The sequence below is a fragment of the Daucus carota genome, chromosome 8 (assembly GCF_001625215.2).
Source record: "Daucus carota subsp. sativus chromosome 8, DH1 v3.0, whole genome shotgun sequence".
NCBI lineage: Eukaryota > Viridiplantae > Streptophyta > Magnoliopsida > Apiales > Apiaceae > Daucus > Daucus carota.
Window position 1 is genome coordinate 27,171,237 of NC_030388.2, and position 20,083 is coordinate 27,191,319.

The 20,083-nt window shown below is 31.9% G+C and overlaps 4 protein-coding genes across 5 annotated transcripts; all 4 read left to right on the forward strand.

The window, feature by feature from the left end:
- The first annotated feature begins 973 nt into the window (after nt 1-973).
- Nucleotides 974-3,109, forward strand: LOC108198626 (cytochrome P450 76T24). The gene is made up of 2 exons (XM_017366393.2): nt 974-2,020; nt 2,368-3,109. Exons 1-2 carry the CDS (start codon nt 1,013-1,015, stop codon nt 2,974-2,976), a joined length of 1,617 nt encoding a protein of 538 aa, XP_017221882.1. The 5' UTR covers nt 974-1,012; the 3' UTR covers nt 2,977-3,109.
- Nucleotides 3,110-10,595: 7,486 nt separating this feature from the next.
- Nucleotides 10,596-12,868, forward strand: LOC108198464 (replication protein A 70 kDa DNA-binding subunit D). The gene is made up of 7 exons (XM_064083816.1): nt 10,596-10,736; nt 10,851-10,911; nt 11,217-11,304; nt 11,391-11,515; nt 11,958-12,172; nt 12,253-12,404; nt 12,481-12,868. Exons 1-7 carry the CDS (start codon nt 10,596-10,598, stop codon nt 12,866-12,868), a joined length of 1,170 nt encoding a protein of 389 aa, XP_063939886.1.
- A 1,216-nt stretch (nt 12,869-14,084) lies between these two features.
- Nucleotides 14,085-16,980, forward strand: LOC108199077 (uncharacterized). Of its 2 annotated transcripts, XM_017366832.2 has the most exons (3): nt 14,085-15,681; nt 16,247-16,324; nt 16,507-16,980. In XM_017366832.2, the coding sequence occupies exon 1, from the start codon at nt 14,307-14,309 to the stop codon at nt 15,450-15,452; it is 1,146 nt and encodes a 381-aa protein (XP_017222321.1). In that variant the 5' UTR covers nt 14,085-14,306; the 3' UTR covers nt 15,453-15,681; nt 16,247-16,324; nt 16,507-16,980. The 2 variants fall into 2 exon arrangements, with proteins under 2 accessions (XP_017222321.1, XP_063938739.1); XM_064082669.1 differs by having other exon boundaries at nt 16,247-16,980.
- On the forward strand, nt 15,627-19,446 carry LOC108198465 (ferruginol synthase). Its single transcript, XM_064083817.1, is given in 5 exon segments — nt 15,627-15,722; nt 16,507-16,585; nt 17,629-18,491; nt 18,785-19,201; nt 19,203-19,446. Coding segments are annotated over 5 exon segments (1,644 nt in total). The 3' UTR covers nt 19,392-19,446.
- Nucleotides 19,447-20,083: the final 637 nt, after the last annotated feature.

A 20,083-nucleotide genomic window follows, 5' to 3' on the forward strand; every position in this document is an offset into this window, starting at 1 on the left:
TTTACGTTTTGTTTAGTGTCTCCTTGTGTGAGAGTTTGATTTTGATTTTCTTTATTGTTCGTCACGTGAGAGATTCTAGATCTACAAGATTTTGATGGTGTTGATTCGGTGATGAAAGTTATTATGATGGTACATTTATGGTCAGATTGCTTAAAACAACAGTTGGAGGATTACAATATGTATGTATATCTTCAAGAAATCGTTTAGTTGCCTATCCAAGATGGAAGGATTCAACAACGATATTATTATGTGTTTGTTCAATTTCGATCATATATGTAGATGCCGTATGACTTTTTATTATTGAATGAATATCCTTGTTAAAAAAAAAGACAAAAATAGTGAGCTCCATATTAGACCGCTTAATTATAAATGACAGCTTTATTCTCTATTTTTTTCATTTCTCTCCAATAATAATTCAAATATATTGTTGTTCTAATAATAAGGCACAATAAGTAGACATGTTGTTGAAGTTGGTATATTAAGATGATGTCCTAAATCACCAGGACACGATATTTTGAATATATATATTAGACATAGTAATTTATAAAATTATTAAAAAGCCTTTGCATTGCACATGCTATAATTTGGTACTTCCTCTGTTTTTTTAATATGACGCTTTGATTTTTGGCACACACTTTTAAGTGTTTTGACTGGGTAGTTAAAAATATTATTTTTTAAAATTTCTTTTTTTGAATAATAATATATAATCAATATTTTTATTAAAAAAATTCCTAAAAAAATATTTTTAACTATCTGGTCAAAACATTTAAAAATGTTTGTCAAAAGCCAAAACGTTATATAAAAAAAACAGAGGGAGTATTAATAAAGACCGTAAAGAAAGACTTGCAGTCAACTTTTTTTGCTAGCTCGGATGGAACCCGGCTAGTGGGCTGGTTGCAAGGTGACGTCGTGACGAATTGCAGAACATGCTAATCATCCTATTGAAAAGATGCACTTGTATAATTATTTACAAGATGTTTAAATTTGCCCTATAAATACGAGTGCCTGGCTGATGAGTTCAGCACAAATTCTCATTCGGTTCTCAACCTTTTATGACATCTCCGCGATAGCTCTAAAGCAGCTAGTTCTGTCAATACCAAACAACTTGAATATTCAAATTCACCATCCACATTACATGGAAGTTTATCTAAGCTATCTTTTTCTGTCCTCAATTTTCTTGCTTGTGGGATTATATTGCAGCTTTCTATTTCAGCAAAGAAAGCTTCCTCCAGGTTCGAGAGGGCTCCCCATTCTCGGCAACTTGCTCCAGATTGGCCCGAATCCACACCAATCTTTAGCCAGACTTGCCAAGAAATATGGCCCTCTCATGACCATTTACCAAGGCAGTGTCACAACAATTGTTGCTTCATCAGCCGCTATGGCTCAGCTCATTCTGCAAAAGCATGACGCGGATACGTCTGGCAGGATCATCCCGGATGCCATCACCACACTAGATCACCCCTCCTACTCCATGGCCTGGCTCCATGCAGGCGAAGAGTGGCGCCTGATCAGACGAATCCTAGCAACTTTTCTAACCAACTCCCACAAGCTTGACTCGTTGTGCGAGCTGCGTCATGGTGTGATGGTACAAATGGTTCAACATGTCGAAAAAATTAGCAGATCAGGAGGAGAACAAGGTGTGGAGATTGCAAAGTTGGCCTTTACAACCGCGCTAAACCAAATGTCGAACACTTGTTTTTCTACGAATGTAGATGAGTATAACTATCAAGATACCGAAGGATTCAAAAATTCTGTAGCAAATATCATGGAAACTGCAATGACATTCAACGTCGCAGATTATTTTCCCTTCCTTAAAGCCTTTGATCCTCAGAGATTAAGGCCTATGGCGAACGCTGCATACGGTTGCCTCGAGGGACTATGCGACAAGTATATTGATCAGCGGTTACAACATAGAGAAAATAAGTCACCAAGACACGGAGATCTCTTGGATTCCTTGATTGATTTCAGCGAAGAAAATGAATCTGATTTCACCTTGAAACACATACAAGTCCTATTAGTGGTAACAAACAACACTTTAAGCCATTTCCAGACTCTTCGTGATATAATTTCCTTACTATTAATTACTTCACTATTACCTCCGTCCCAATCATTAACCTTGAGGATGTTTTATCCAATTCTTTACGTTTCAAAACTTACCGAATATAATAAAATTTTATAATATAAAAATCAACTATGTCACCTACTGTTATTCACTATACATAAGTCTAATCACTATCCTCACTTTTCTTACTTTTTCACTCTTCCTTCACATATTTTCTTACCTTCGTGCCCAACGCAAATATAAATATTTAGGTGGGATGGAGGAGTATTACACAAGGCTAATGTAATTTACATTATCATTTTCAGGATTTATTCATAGCAGGCAGTGAAACGAGTACCAACACAACTGAATGGGCAATGACTGAGCTGATACTCCATCCGGACAAGATGATGAGGCTCCGCAACGAAATAGCCGAATCAGTGAGCCAGAAAGGAAGGATCGAAGAATCCGAGCTTCTCAGAATGCCCTTCTTGCAAGCAGTTGTGAAAGAAACAATGAGGTTACACTTAGCTGTTCCATTCTTGCTGCCTCACAAGACCGAAACAAATGTTAGCCTCAAAGGCTATGAGATACCAAAGAACACACAAGTGCTAGTGAATGCATGGGCGATTGCTAGAGATTCGGATTCTTGGGAAAACCCTACAACTTTTATGCCCGAAAGATTCTTGGATTCGGAAGTGGATTTCAGAGGACAACATTTTTCTTATCTTCCATTTGGTTCGGGGCGTCGGATGTGCCCGGGGATGCCTCTGGCGCACAGAGTGGTGAGCTTGATGATAGCTTCATTGGTTTATCATTTTGAGTGGAAGCTTCCGCATGACATGAATCCAAAAGAGCATGATATGACTGAGAGATTTGGACTTACTCTTGCGAGAGCTGTCCCCCTGGTTGCTGTACCCATCACCTTGATTTAATAAACAACATCAAAATTTCTCGCCAAAAAATTTTTTCTCTCCTATTTACACTAGTACAAACTGGACTTTAAGCGTCGGTCAAAAAACCCCTAAAACGTCGGTCAAGTGGCGTAGCAAATGTAGGAGACGATATAGGTATATGCTTTTAGCGTCGGTTAAATAGGCGACGCCTTATCTTGACAATAACGTCGGTTATCTAAAATGCCGACGCTGTAGACTTGGCATTAGCGTCGGTTATATAAACAACCGACGCTATAGCCTTAACTATTGCGTCGGTTGTTTGAAACGCCGACGCTATAGCATGACTTATTGTGACGCTATAATTATCAGTTTTATCAATAAAATCAACATCTAACCTTTTTAGGTGAGTTTTTGTTGAGTATTTTGTCATCGAGGTCATGCACATCTTTTTGGAATGTTTGTATTTGTGTTGATGTTTTTGTGCGTTTTGTTATGGATTTCGGTAACGTTTCCAAAAAGGACTTACATGATATTTTGGATGATCCGTAAAGCTTGTATCAAAAATGGCACGAGCTCAGCTTTCTCGATATAAATCTGTTTATGTTTTGGGGTCCTTTGTTCAGTTGATGTAACTCATAATTCTGAAGCTACAGATGTTGTGCTATTATGTTCACAAGTGATGTATTGGATTGCTCCAGATTTTATTCTAATATTTAGATTAAAGAATTTAAATATTTTATTTGTTAAACATTCTAAAAACAAAGCGGCTATATATTTAGCTTGTTTTTTTGTTTCTTAGTCAGGTTGTAATTGACAGTTCGGGGGTTTGACTCGGCGGTTTACAGTTATTTATTAAATTCTTCATTTTTCGTTAAAAAATATAGCACATCAATTATCATGCCTTTTAAGCAAAATTTTATATCTAACTCCGGGGATGTTGCACTACTCCTTTATCACATGCAAAGTATTTATATAATCTGCTTTTGTGTCTCTGAATTAGGGATTTGATGTAAATGTATTTACCGTATTGTATTATATTATATTATATTATATTATATTATATTATATTATATTATATGCAATTCCATTAATTCGAGCATATACCTTTATTAGCAGTATGCTTTTTTGTTATTAAATTTAAACTTTATAAATAAATGAATGATCAAAAATAAAAAGAATTAGCAATTTCAAAAAAGACTTAGCAGGTAAAATTTTAAGGGCTTTTTTTATTCATAACCAAGTTTTCAATCTTATTTTCAAAAATACTATCTTCTCCAATCTTATTTTCAAAAATACTACCTTCTCAAAAATATTTTCAAAAATACGGTGGTTGCATATGTAACTGCAATTCCTGATTTCAAGTTCCAGTTTTCAATTGTCATTTTCGACCTCATCTTCCATATATATATATATATGAATATGAGGTTGCATATGGAAAATGAAGTCGAAAATAACATTTAAAAACTGGAACTTGAAATCAAGAATTGCAGTTACATATATGGTTGCATATGCAACCACCGTATTTTTGGAAAATATTTTCAAAAAAAATAGTATATTTGAAAGATTTTAGAGAAGGTAGTGTTTTTGAAAATAAGATTGAAAAAACAGTATACAAGATAATTATCAAAATTTTAATAGTATCTCAATATTTATAATATATCTAACCATTTAACCAATAATTATTATTTCATCTTATAACTTAGATTTGATAAGTATGTATTATTAATACTTGTTTAACAGTACAAGGGTAGTATCTATCATCTTTAAATACAATTTTCATATACATATTATAATGCTTATTCAATCAGTATTATTACTATTATTAAAAATACAATCAGTTTTATTACTCTGTTTAAGAAGATCGTAAAGAAACTTTTTCATAAAGTGCAAAACTCACGCTTCAGTTACCATATTTTCAAGTTTTGTCGATGATCCTTAAAAGATATCTTTTGTGTATACATAATGATAATGCATTAGAGGTGATAGATTTGTAAGGTGAAGGGTTTGTGTCGAATTGTCATGTAGACGATTATTAAAAATATTATTCTATGAGTTATATTATCATGTGTAACAAGAGAAATCTTATAATTACTATATTTAAAAAAAATCATAATTTATATTTTACCAACTTATTTTCATAAGATTCTCTAAGGTGCACTTAAAAACACGATACTATAAGAATTTCATGTAGAGAATTGAAAAGGTTGTTATTAATTAATTAATATTTTAATTTATAGGAAGATTTCATAACGTGTTTTTGACAGTGATAAGAATAATTAAACTTTAATACTCCGTCCGTCCCTTTTTACTTGTCCCTTTTGAAAAAATAACGCATCTTAAGAAAATGTTAGTTGGATATCTTGTTTTCATACATATGTCTAATAAATGTAATGAATTAGATAGAGTTGTGTGTATATATATGCTAGTAAAACATTGGAAGTTGTTACTTTTTGAAAAAACATACAAAAAGTTGCTTTGAAAAAAGAAGTGGACAAGTAATTTGGGACAATTTTTTTTTTCAAAGTGGACATGTAAAAAGGGACGGAGGGAGTATTAGAAAAATCAAAATGATATCAATGATGTTATATTTGTAATATCCGGAAAATCTCTTGTATTTATTACTATATTTTATTGACTATTTTATTATATATATATATATAAAATTATTAAACTGATTTCACAAGATTTTTAAGGTGTTCTTTAGACACACAATAAAAATTTCACAATAAAATCTCTTATATTATTTTTAATAAAACAAGAAGCTGATTGAAGGTGGGAGGATATGAATAATATGATGAGGAAATTTCTTAAGAGGTTCGTGAAGGGAGTGTTAAGAACTACAAATTTTCGTTTAATTTAAATTCAATTCTCACTCTAATAATTTTCAAATACATAATAAAATCAATAGTCTCTTTATCATTCGTCAAAAGTAGATAATATTTTTCTTAAAATTTTAGTTAGGGAAAATAGATTTTTTTGCCACTCAACTTATAGTGTTTTTAGAAATTTACCACTCAACTAATTTTTTTATTCTTTTAGTCATTAATGTTAGGTTTGGTTTTGTTTTTAGCCACCAACTTAGGTTTGGATTTGATTACTAGCATTATGATAATTTTTTGTATCATCATTTATACATAGGGATAGTATCTAATCTTTGATGATGTGTCGTATGTTTATATCCTTATATATAGCAATAATAATATAAAATGAGCCGATGAAAAATTAAAATCAGGAAAAATAGTAATTAGATTCTAAAAATTCAATAAATCATGAATATGAAATCAATGATTTCAAACAATTCACCCTCTCTCATAAGATAAAATGTAATTGAGTGATATGACGCATCATCTTTCGCTATTAAACTTTCAATGGACTAGCTCAGTCTAAGATCTCTCTTAAATTTATCTTCAAAAATTTTAATAACTTTATCTTATTATAATTTTCGAGATAAATAAATAGAGAGGAAAACTTAATTTTCGATGATTGTCCTCTATATATAATACATCATTTTATATTATTATTACTCCTTCCGTCCCTCTCATTACTTTACAAATTTTCTCTAGTGCTTAGCATGTATTTAAGATTCTTATAAAACATAGTTTCATAACTTATTTTTGTGTGTAAAAATTCAAACGCTGAATTTTCATTCGAAAGAAAAAAATAAAGTTATATATGAAACTACATCTTTTAAAGGCCAGTAAAATTCTTTTCATCCAAGGTAAGCGACCTTGAAGACATAAAAGTACTACATATAAAAATACTACATAAAAAGTACTACATATAAAAATACAAACATATATCAAATCATCAAAATATTACCGACCACCACTATATTTTAATAATGATACACATAAAATGTAATGCTAATAATCAAATCTGAATCTAACTTCAGTGACAAAAAAAAAAGAGCTAAATCTAACACTAGTGAGTAAAATAAAAAAATTATAGTTCAGTGGTTAGTTTCTAAAAACGCAATAAGTTTAGTGACAAAAAAATTATAATAATGCTGGTAATCAAATCCAAACCTAAGTTGGTGGCTAAAAATAAAACCAAACCTAACATTAGTGACTAAAAGAATAAAAAAATTAGTTGGGTGGTAAGTTTCTAAAAACACTATAAGTTGAGTGGCAAAAAAATCTATTTTCCCTTTTAGTTATAAACGTTATTAAATTTTAAAATATAAATATTTTAATAGATATTCAAATTAAACTCTATAAATTTATTATCATTAAAAATGTGAAAAATTTTATCTGGACCTTTGGGAAGGTGAATTGATATTTGAAAAGTTTGTATTAAAGATTTAACGTTTTAATTTTTATGAAGATCCCTAACGTGTTCGTAAAAATGATAAGAATAATTATATTTTAATATTTTTAATAAAAAAAATAAAATTACAATAATATCAATAAAATTCTATTTGTAATATTAGCCAAATCTCTTGTATTTATTACTATTATCATTTAAAGAAGAAAATCTCATTTTTTTTAATTACCGTTATAGTATATTTTACTATTAATTTAATATTAAATTACTAACTTAATTTTACAAGATTATTTAAAGTGTTGTGTAAATCCCATGATCACACTTTGGCAAGCTGGTTTAGTATTGCTCCTTTTCTAACGCTTGCTTTACCCTCCTGTTTTGTCTTTGCTACTCTAGTTTTGCAGGTGTTGAGAACACCGAGCTATTATATTGTATAACAGCAAGCTGTAAATATAAAATAAATACAAAAATACTAGTAAAAAAATTTATAGTAAAACTTTACGTTCTTATAAATCAAGATATCAAATATATAATTGTGTCAACTAAAATATTTAGCTATTCATCTTTAAATATATATAAGTATAAAATGATCGGGAAACTCATCATAATAACTCTAAGTTATACAGTAATCTTTAATTAGCAATTAATACACATTAAATGAAATTATATTATGAATAGAAGCAAGTAAAATTTTAACAATACCTCAAAAACTACATATTATGCCTATTAACCTTACAAAAACAACATTATGGTTATTTAGAAGATGACAAGTTACAGTTTAAACAAGTAAAAATGTTAACGATGAGTAAAATCAATATTAATATTAATATTAATATTAATTAAAAAACTGATAATACACAAGTACTAACTCTATTTTACGATAATGAGAAGTGGGGTATAAGTTTCTCAGACCTTCACCAAAGATTCTTATTTTTTTAAAAGAACCATATTGACATTTAACTTTATCACATATTACATTCTACATTTTTTTTTAAAATAGTATAATTGTATGTATATTCATATTTTTGTTTATTTTTATTTTTAAATTTGGTCTAATACATGAATTAGAGAAATCTAAGAATTAAAACTTTATTTTACAATATTAAATATTTTTTAGGAGCGAACAAATATTTTTTTAGAGGGGGCCGAATTTTTATATTTATATAAATATGTAGATAAAATATAATTTATACAAAATTATTTTACACAAATTATAACATTATGGGAACTCTAGGGGGGCCATGACTCCTTCTGGCCCCTATGTAAATTCGTCCATGTGCTCGACTTCTTCAAAGGTTAGGATTAGAGATGCACAAAAGATCTGTTCGGGCCAGATCCAGACCGGGCCAAAAAAATCCGGATTTTTTTCAAACCAGATCGGGCCGGGCTTTTTTAAAAATTGGGCCGGGCCGGGCCGGGCTTTTCCAAAAATACTAGGCCCGGTTTAGTTATAAAAAGCCCGGATTTTTCAAAAATCCGGATTTTATCCGGGTTTTTTTGAAAATATTAGGCCTGTTTTAGGCCCTCGGGCCGGGCCAGACCGGGTTTTTTTCGGATCGGATTTTTCAGATTTTTTTTCAGATCGGATCAGATCGGATTTCAGATTTCGGATTTTTTGAACATCTCTAGTTAGGATAATATATGTATGTTCTGTATTACATATACTAGCCTAAAACCGGTGTAAAGTATGGGCGTCTTTATTTTTCATAATTCTTTAGTATTTTTAAATTCTTTAGAGAAATTTTATATTTATTATAAATTAATTAATCACATAAAATAATTGAGTTCTTTTAATGTTTATGTTTTAGATTTGATTGATGAAAGAGTGTGTTTATAATTGATTTGATCGATAAATATCATTTCAAGGTATTATTACATTAAATATAAAATTAGATATTTTATTTATACAAATTTGTTAAAAGGTTTTTTTTCTTATTTAGAAATGTTGATATTTTATTTATCGGTTAAGAAGAAATTATAGTTTTAGAGAAATTTTCTTTGATATAAAAATATAATATTTTCTGAGAAATATCTTGTTACATGTTTTTAAGATATATAAACGAATTGTATAATATTATGTTAGGTATTATGACATTATATAGGAATGAGGATATTTCATCTATACTAATTTGTTAAATGATACTTTTATCTTAGTTGTATGATAATAGAAGAAAATAATTTTTATTTTTATGTTGTCTTCAGGTATTGTAATATGTCAAGTGATATTTGCTTAATTAACATAGTTAATATTAAATTATGAAGATGAATGAATGGCTTAGAATACTCACTTGCACAGGCAAAGTATAATTATCAATGACTGGCTGATATTAGTACCCTCTATTTTTAGGTTGAGATTTTGTGCTATCATTTAAAGGATATGTAGATATGGAAATATGTGGGCAGCGTATTGACAGCGGAAGAAAACATATGAGAACCACTGATGGTGCATATAGATGATGGCAACTATATATAGTGATGCCTCTGTTGGGGAGCTTTCAGTGATTCGCCTATTGCTCCATGAATATCTTTAAAGTGAAGAGCCGCATGGATATGATATCAGTTGCAATGACAGTTTCAAGAAGACGACAAGAGTGAGCTCCATGTTGGACCGCTTAATTATTATTCTCTATGTTTTTTATTGTTTGACGCTTTTGACATTTGTGTTTTGACTAGGTAATTGAACATATTAATTTATTGATTTTTTCGTGAATTAAAATTTTGATTATATATTTTATTCAGAAAAAAGATTAAAAAATAATATTTTTCAACTTCATGGTCAAAGGACTTAAATGTGTGTCAAAAGTTCAAATAATAAAAAATAGAGGGAGTAACAGCTTTATTCTCTATTTTTAAGTAGTTGACTTAAAAAAAGTATAATTTTATATTTTATTTTCACTTAAATAAAAATTATGATTTATTATTGATAAATAATTTTTTTCAACATCTTGAATATATTAAATATAAAAATTTATAAAATCAATATACTTATATAAAGGAGAAGCATGGGGCGCCTCTCAGAGAGCTCCGTTCTATTTTTCTAATTTTCTGGAATTTTTGGATAAAAAATATTTTAAAAAAAGTATTCCTTTTTAAAAAAAAAAGTATTCCTTTTCAAAATATCAAAATCAAATCAGGATTTTAAACTAATTTAAGAAAGGTGTATATCAAAAACAGAAAGTATTCCTTTTCAAAATATCAAAATCAAATCAGGATTTTAAACTAATTTAAGAAAGGTGTATATCAAAAACAGAAAGTATTCATTTTTCAAAATATCAAAATCAAATCAGGATTTTAAACTATTTCAAATCAACCTCTATAAATTGAGGCCAGATATCATAAAATTTAACACACAGAATTTATTTTGAGCTTATTTGTATTCTCCATCTAATACGATAATGAGTTACACTATGCTAGATGCTTTGAATGGCGATAGAGATGATTGGATGATAAGAGTAAGACTTTGTCGGATGTGGGAGTCGGCGAATCCAAACACCGGAGAAAAATATAGTCTTGACATGATATTGATGGATGAAAAGGTCAATAATTAACTGTTAGTGATATATGTTTATTCTCTATTCTTTTATAATATTTGTTTTGTTCATCGGACATGTTTTTGTTGTTAATCTTTGTATGGTTTATTTTGTATACAGGAAAATATTATTCATGCAACACTTCCACAATATCTGTTTGCTCGGTTCAAGCACCTTTTAAGTGAAGGCTGTTTATACAGTATTAAAAAAAATAAAAGTTGTTGCAAGCAAGGGTAGTTATAGACCGCTATCTCATGGATTTAAATTGATGTTTCTGCGGACAACTAATCCAAAAAAATTGGAGGAAGGGGTCACTAATATACCTATGCATGGATTTGAGTTCATACGTCCCGACATGATTAATCGTCGTATTAATGACAAGGATATACTCTCAGGTATTTTTTTGCATGCAAAATATTATATATATTACAAGATCTTAAATTCCATGTTTTATATATAATATGATTTTTTCTCCTATTTGTATAGATGTTGTTGGTTGCTTGACATGCGTGGGTGGTATCAAAACTGTCAGTGGTGGGTGGAAAAATAGAGATATGACAATCATGACAGATTAGTAAGTTATGAAAAAGTCAAATATATTTAATTTGTATTACTGTTTTGATTAGTAATTTTTTTATTTGTTGTGAATTTTATGTTTAGCTCGATCACCGCTACTGTAACTTTATGGGAAAAGTTGGCGGAATTATTTGATACAAGTATCTACAAGCAAGATGATGGGCCTTATATAATAATATTCACTTCAACCCAGGTCAAAAAATTCAAAGGTAATTATTTCATCTATTATTTTTTTATAGTTCTTTTTTAGAAAATTATTAAACGGAGATGATTCTTTCTTCAAAAAAAAAACCGGAGATGATTCTATTCTATTTTTCTAACCAATTCTTAAAATTTGTATGATTTCCAAATTCTCCGCACTTGATTTTGCCATGTTTATGTCAATAGAACCCACCTAATTCGTCGTGTGCATAGTCACTATGACTGACCCTGTGTCTACAATGAACACCATATGATACAGTATTCCTACTACACCAGATTCCATGTTTCGGAGAAAAAGGATCAGATGGTTTGATTTCCGTTGAAATTGATTTCAATAGTTACAAATTAATATGCCACGATAGCTGATGACAATAATCTTGAACTATAGTCTATAAATATTTTATTATTATTAATGTTTGTGCTATTTTTTTAATTATTTATTCTATGCAGATGACATTGGCTTCTCCACGACTAGAAATAGCAGAATTTATGTCAACTTAGACACACCTTATGTAGCATCTTTGAGGGAAAGATTTTCTGAAATTTCTACTAAATTAGAGATCAGTGTAGACTCTCCCCCAAGTATGTTACCCGAAGAAAAGATGTTTATCAACCGGATGACTATTAAAGAATTATTGGTTGGCGATTGGAGTGAAGATATAAAGGTTTGTTTTACACACATATTTTAATAATACATGTATTTTATTAAAAATATTATTTTGATATTTCATTTATATTAATGCAGGTACTTACCGTGAGAGCTGAAATTTTTGGCATAGACAACGCTAATGGTTGGCACTATATAGGATGCAAAGTATGCTTCACAAAAGCCACACCTCAGGATGGAGTTTACACATGCAAAAATTGTCATGAAGTCATTGATTATCCTCTTATAATGTAAGGAATTCGATAATTTTGTTTAGATATTATACACTGATATTATAAATTAAAACTGTTTATTTGCTTAATGCAGGTTTAGAATAGCTATAAAAGTGAAGGACAAAAGTGGGGATACAACTTTTATTCTGTTCAACAACATTGCCGAACCATTACTTGATACCTCGGCCAATAAGATTGTGAATAAGTCAAACAACAATAAGGATATTCCTAAAGAGTTTGAAAGTCTTCTAGGAAAAGATATCATATTCAAGTTAAGATTGAATGATTATAATCTTGTGGAGGGAAAACACAATTTCACTGTTGGTGAAATTTTTGAGCCAAGACAAGTTCTAGAAGAAGAGTATGAATCAAAGAAATCCAAAGAGATACATCATGATGAGAAAAGGAGGAGGATATCTACAAAAGAAGACGAAGAGAATAATAAAGGATGCGACGAAGAGAACGGAGCTGACAAAGTCTAAGTAGTATAACAGATGAGCAGTATAGCACAATGTGCATGTGCACGAGCCTTAAACAATCCGGCTTATCTTATATATATATAGTTGTTTTAACTGTTTCGCATTCAAACAATAAATTATATTTGCTTAAACAATGTTTTTCATATATAATATTGTTTTCTGTTTAAAGTCGTGTACCGATTTTCATTGACATTGATTTTAGTTGGACCTTGCTACAGATTCTTCCGTTTAGTTGTGTGGTTATCTGCTCAGCGACACATTAACACAGAATAACATTAATCTACTTATAAGGAACATATCGCCACAATTAATAGTGTTGGTAGACCGATGATTACTGTAAACAAGCAGATGAACAGCAGCAAAAACTAAACATTTGAGCATCAACTAACAATTAAAAACTCTTGTAAAGTAATGCTCGCATCTAAAAAATGATATTCCACCGCTACAAATACTTATCAATTATACTACAATAAACGAAACTCAACAAACTAATTAATCAAAAATAAATTTATTGGAAGAAAATTAAATAAATTACTTTTAGTAGTTTTGAAACTTTTTCCCCAATATATTTGAAACTAAAAAACGTAATTTATATTTTTGATATTTTCCAAATTAAAATCATAATCTCAAACTTTCTTCGAAATTAAAATCATAATATGAAACTTTCTTCCAATAATTTCGATACTAAAAAAGGTAGGTACATTTTATTTTTGATATTTTGAAAAAGATAGTTCTGAAACTTGCTTATAATATATACGAAACTAAAAAAAATAGTTTTTATTTCTTATATCTTTCATCCAAAATTTTTTATTTAAAAAAATCTAAATTTGTAAACAATACAAATATTGTAGAATAAATAACCTTCCTTAGTTTGAATTTGTTCTAAAAAAATTTTAAAAAAAATTTACGTCAAAATATGCCTGTTAATTTAAATACAGATAGAACAGTTTTTTAGGGAAAAAAATTTCGGTTTTAAAATTTTTATAAAATTATATTCATGGAAAGCAGGTTTTGAGTTTATAAATACCATAGAGGCTCAGATATAGGAGTATATTATTGTATTAAATTTGGAACATTGGGAAGTAAAAGAGGTAGTTGCAAGTGTTAAACAAAGGCGGTCCCTTCAGTTGGATGCACTCCACCGTGTTTACCAAAATAAATTTTATTATTATTTTAACTCAATCCCACTTCTCTCTTACCAGCTTTGCTTCTTACACTTCTTCACCTCAACTACCCTTCCCCTCCCTCTCATATACTTACACAACACAACCCAACACATATATCACACATACATTGTCTGCAAACTGTTCCCGTCTCTTCTTACTTATATTGTCAACTTGTGAGATTCAACTTGTGAGAATCAACTTGTGAGATTCGACATAGGACACAATTAGCAAAACTCCTACAAAAGACATCCTTGATCATTTGGGATGAAGCGCCTATGGCGCATAAGTATTGCTTCGAAGCTCTGGATAGGTCATTAAGAGATATATTGAAAGATAAATATGAGGATAGTATTAACAAACCATTCGGCGGCCTTACAGTAGTTTGCGGGGGGGACTTTCGACAAATATTACCAGTTATTCCGAAAAGTACAAAAGCTGATATTATTGATGCATCTCTAAATTCATCATACTTGTGGCCCTCTTTTCAGGTTTATGAGCTCACTCAAAATATGAGACTTTTTAATCCAAACATGAGCTCTACCGAGGCAGCCAAAATCGCTTCCTTTGATGAATGGTTATTGCAAATAGGAAATGGTTCCCTGTATGACGACAAGGAGAAAGAGTTGATCAGACTTCCGGCTGATCTATGCATAACCTCTTATGAAGATCCAATGAAATCAATAATTCAGGCCATCTATTCTACTTTCCTACAAAGTTACAGTGATCCTACATATTTCAAGGAGCGAGCGATACTAACACCGACAAATGATATGGTCCATGAACTGAATGAGATGATCATGGACATCATCCCTGCTGAAGCCAGGACGTATTTAAGCTCAGACGGGATATGCAAAGCAAGTTTTAAAACTGATCAAAACGATCTTCTATATCCAACAGAGTTCTTGAACAACTTAAAATTTTCTGGCGTCCCAAATCATAACATACAGCTTAAGGTAGGTGCTCCTATAATGCTACTCAGAAATTTAAACCAGGGAGATGGCTTGTGTAACGGTACTAGACTAATAGTCACCAATCTTGGTAAATGGTCCATTCGAGCTGATATCATTTCAGGGAAAAATATTGGTACCAATGTCACTATACCACGGATTATTATGTCTCCAAATGAGTCGAGGTGGCCGTTCAAGCTTAACAGACGACAACTTCCTGTGACGACATGTTTTGCCATGACGATCAATAAGAGCCAGGGACAATCACTCAAACATGTCGGCCTATTTCTTCACAAGCAGCTATTCACTCACGGTCAAGCATATGTTGCTATGTCACGAGTGACCACGAGAGAAGGATTGACAATAATAAACGCTGATGATGAGGTGGAGGATAAAACATTGATTAAGAATATAGTTTACAGAGAAATATTCCAGACAATTCTGCCATCCACACAAAGCTCCGTACAACCTTAAAACAGAGATTGAGAGAGACTCTCTGATATGGACTCAGGAAGTGAGAACAGAAGAAACAAGAGGGCTAAAACATTGATTAAGAATATAGTTTACAGAGAAATATTCCAAACAATTCTGCCATCCACACAAAGCTCCGTACAACCTTAAAACAGAGATTGAGAGAAACTCTCTGATATGGACTCAGGAAGTGAGAACAGAAGAAACAAGAGGGCTTCTTATGATGATTCCGGTGAGCCTAAAGTGAAAAATATTAAATACTTGGATTTAGTCGTATGTACAAAAGTGAAAAATATGAATACCAGATACTGTAAAGAAGAGATTTAATTTACACAATACTGCTTTAATTATATCAAGTTTAGCAGCCACTTGAGCATACATATCTACTTTTTAAACCTGCATATATGTTTAGTCATATAGTTCTTATTTTTTTTTAGCTTCTGATAAATGTTGAGTTTTAAAGTTTGACTGATTAGGACTATACTAGGTAAAATTGTTGTGTAATGTTGATATAGAAACTGTTAGGTCGATTTTTATATTACATCATATATTGGGATGAACTGTCAACTGACTGGAGACATGATGGAAATATAAAAATACGTAGCTGTGAATTGTGAAATTTGAAACTGCGAGTGCTTCGATATAGTTCTTTTGTTCATAGCATTAGATGTTTACATGCTTTTAGAACCTGTAGTGGATTTCCAGCTTTTCTACAAAGTACTGTTTGATGCATTTCAATCTACTAACTGAACTTGAGTCAGATTACTTTTAACCAAGTTTTAGAATGTTTCTGACAGATGAAAATTCAACACGTCTTGGGTTCCTGGGTCTTGGCATCGTGGGTTCTCCAATGACACAAAACTCATAAAATCACTGTATGTATCTTATTTTTAAGGCATTTTGCTTGCCAGGCTTCATTAAATATGGTCAGCTGATAAGGTCACCACCCTAGATTACCACTGTATGCCAGAGCCAATGCAATAGAATAAAAGCCAAATTCAACCTTAAAGTTTTGATCTCTGTTTCTTAATTGGCTACTGACTTCAATTTTCTGCAGTTTTCGTGTGTATGCAGCTTTATGATGCCTGCTTACGGATTTGATCAGATTGAAATTCCTGTAAAACCTTATTGGACTGGTAATAGAAGATCACTGCTGTCAACATTTCAACCCACTCTTGCCTTTAGTACCACCTCATCTGGGTGATTAGAATGGAGTTGTACAATAAATTAATAGATGGAACTCATTCAAAAGTTGATTTTAAGGTGCTGAGTATCAGCCTTTAGAGTGGCATCGCCATGTGCTACTTTTAATGGATTATGTATAATTGTAAGCGGACTTCTATCCCAGACAAATAGGGAGAAAATGCCTCTCTAATAGTTTACATAGTCAGACAACATAATAGACATAACCTACAGTGCATATATGATCAAATTACCGAATCATAGCCATAGGCCAGTGTAATACTATAAGGAGCACAAATTATTTGAAGATGGTCTATTGGTCTTCAGTATTATAATATTTAATTGTCTTGGATTATATTGCGTTATTGCCCAGCAACATACATACTACCAAATGACGAAGTACTACTTTGGCCTGACACAGCATTTCTTCAAGCATCAATATTTTTGCAATAATTAAACTATTGTTTGGCTATAGGTAACAGAAAAGGTATGTCTATTTTATAATAAATCACAATTAAAATTAAGATTCGTTTATTACATTTACAAATTTATTTTAATTTTTTCACTCATAAATTATAGTCCAAATTTACAATTTTAAATGCTAATATTTATATTGCATCGATATGTATATAATATAAAATCTATTTTACTCTACAACTATTAATTTTGAAGCGTTTGTATAGTTTTTATAGGCCGCCGCAGCGCGCGGCTTATCGACTAGTTATTAAAAAGCGTCTTACATTACACATTGCAGTCAACTTTTTTTTGCTAGCTCGGATGGAACCCGGCTAGTGGGCTAGTTGCAAGGTGACGAACAGTTATGATTGCATGTTACAAGATTTTGAAATACGAGTGCCCAGTGTTCTGCATAAATTCACATTCGGTTCTCAACCTTTTATATACATCTCTGCGATAGACTCTAAAGCAGCTAGTTCTGTCAGTACCAAACAACTTAAAATCAAATTCACCATCCACATTACATGGAAGTTCATCTAAGCTTTCTTTTTCTGTCCTCAATTTTCTTGCTTGTGGGATATTGCAGCTTTCTATTTCAGCAAAGAAAGCTTCCCTCCAGGTCCGAGAGGGCTCCCCATTCTCGGCAACTTGCTTCAGATTGGCCCGAATCCACACCAGTCTTTAGCCAGACTTGCCAAGAAATATGGCCCTCTCATGACCATTTACCAAGGCAGTGTCACAACAATTGTTGCTTCATCCGCAGAAATGGCTCAGCTCATTCTGCAAAAGCACGACGCGGATATGTCTGGAAGGATCATCCCGGATGCCATCACCACACTAGAGCACCCCTCCCACTCGATGGCCTGGCTGCATGCAGGCGAAGAGTGGCGCTTGATCAGACGAGTCCTCGCAACTTTTTTAACTAACACACACAAGCTTGACTCGCTATGCGAGTTGCGTCATGGTGTGATGGTACAAATGGTTCAACATGTCAAAAAATATTGCATATTAGGAGAACAACGTGTGGAAATTGCGAAGCTGGCCTTTACAACTGCGCTAAACCAAATGTCAAATACTTGTTTTTCTACGAATGTAGATGAGTATAACTATCAAGATACCGGAGGATTCAAAAATTCTGTAGCAAATATCATGGAAACTGCAATGATATTTAATGTTGCAGATTATTTTCCCCTGCTTAAAGCCTTTGATCCTCAAAGATTAAGGCCTATGGCTAACGCTGCATACGGTTGCCTCGAGGGACTATGTGACAAGTATATTTATCAGCGGTTACAACATAGAGAAAATAAGTCACCGAGACATGGAGATCTCCTGGATTCCTTGATTGATTTCAGCGAAGAAAACGAGTCTGATTTCACCTTGAAACACATACAAGTCCTTTTAGTGGTACCAACAACACTTAAGCCATTTTCAGACTGTTCTTGACATATATAGTGCCTGTTTGTTTTGAAGAAGCAGAAGATGCTTCCTGCTTTTGCTTTTTTTACATAAATAAGTAAAAACATTTAAAGAAAGCTGAGAATGCTAGCTCTTCTTTTCCAAACACTTTATTAACTTATTTATTTCTCATTTCTAATCCACTTCTTTACTTTAAGCAAGAAGTCACTCTTTTTTAAGTTTGCCCAAACGGCCCCATAATTTCCGCGTACTAATGTGGTTTACACATTTATCATTTTCAGGAGTTGTTCTTAGCAGGCAGTGAAACTAGTACCAACACAACCGAATGGGCAATGACTGAGCTGATACTCCATCCAGACAAGATGACGAAGCTACGCAACGAAATAGCCGAATCAGTGAGCCAGAAAGGAAGGATAGAAGAATCGGAGCTTCTCAGATTGCCCTACTTGCAAGCAGTTGTGAAAGAAACAATGAGGCTACATTTAGCTGTTCCATTCTTACTGCCTCACAAGACCGAAACAAATGTTAAGCTTAAAGGTTATGAGATTCCAAAGAACACACAAGTGCTAGTGAATGCATGGGCGATTGCTAGAGATTTGGATTCTTGGGAAAACCCTACAAGTTTTATGCCCGAAAGATTCTTGGATTCGGAAGTGGATTTCAGAGGACAACATTTTTCTTATCTTCCGTTTGGTTCGGGGGCGTCGGATGTGCCCCGGGATTCCTCTGGCGCACAGAGTGGTGAGCTTGATGATAGCTTCGCTGGTTTATCATTTTGAGTGGAAGCTTCCGCATGACATGAATCCAAAAGAGCATGATATGACAGAGAGATTTGGACTTACTCTTGCGAGAGCTGTCCCCCTGGTTGCTGTACCCATCAGCTTGTGATTTAATCAAGTACATGAAATCCAAATTTATCTCATGCAAAGTATTAATATTTATATAATCCGCTTTTGTTTCTGTGAATTTGGGATTTTATGTAAATGCATTTAAGGTCAAGTTACATAGAATACAAAAGGCTTAATCCTTTTCAAGACTTAATGTTTGGGGTGTGTAATTGTGTATCCATGCGGTCTCAATGTGTCATTTAAGTGGTAATTTTAGATGATATGTAAAAAAATATACTCTCCAACCATCAACTTTTAGCAAAAAGAATAATGTTTGATCCAATAGATTTGTTGAACTAGAAAATCTTTCATGTATAATTTTAGCATAATATAATTATACATAACATTAATGGAGTGTATATCTCCACTGTTAGAAAAAAAACTTGTATAATCTATTTACATAACTATTATATCTAATAAATTTGAATAACAGCCTTGGAGATGTTCTCATATCTTAATATTAGCTTTGTTATTATCGTCTTTCATTCTTTCGCGGCTTCCAACCCTTTACATTTCTTTAGCGTCAATCCTATTTATCCACATCAAATCAAGGATGAAGGGGTGACGACGATCAAATCATTAGCGTTTCTTAATTTTATCAATTTACTTGACATATCAATCTTCAACAATTAATTCAACGATGGAGTGAAAATATTGGGGCCGTTTGGATGAGCTTAAAATAAGTGCTTTTTG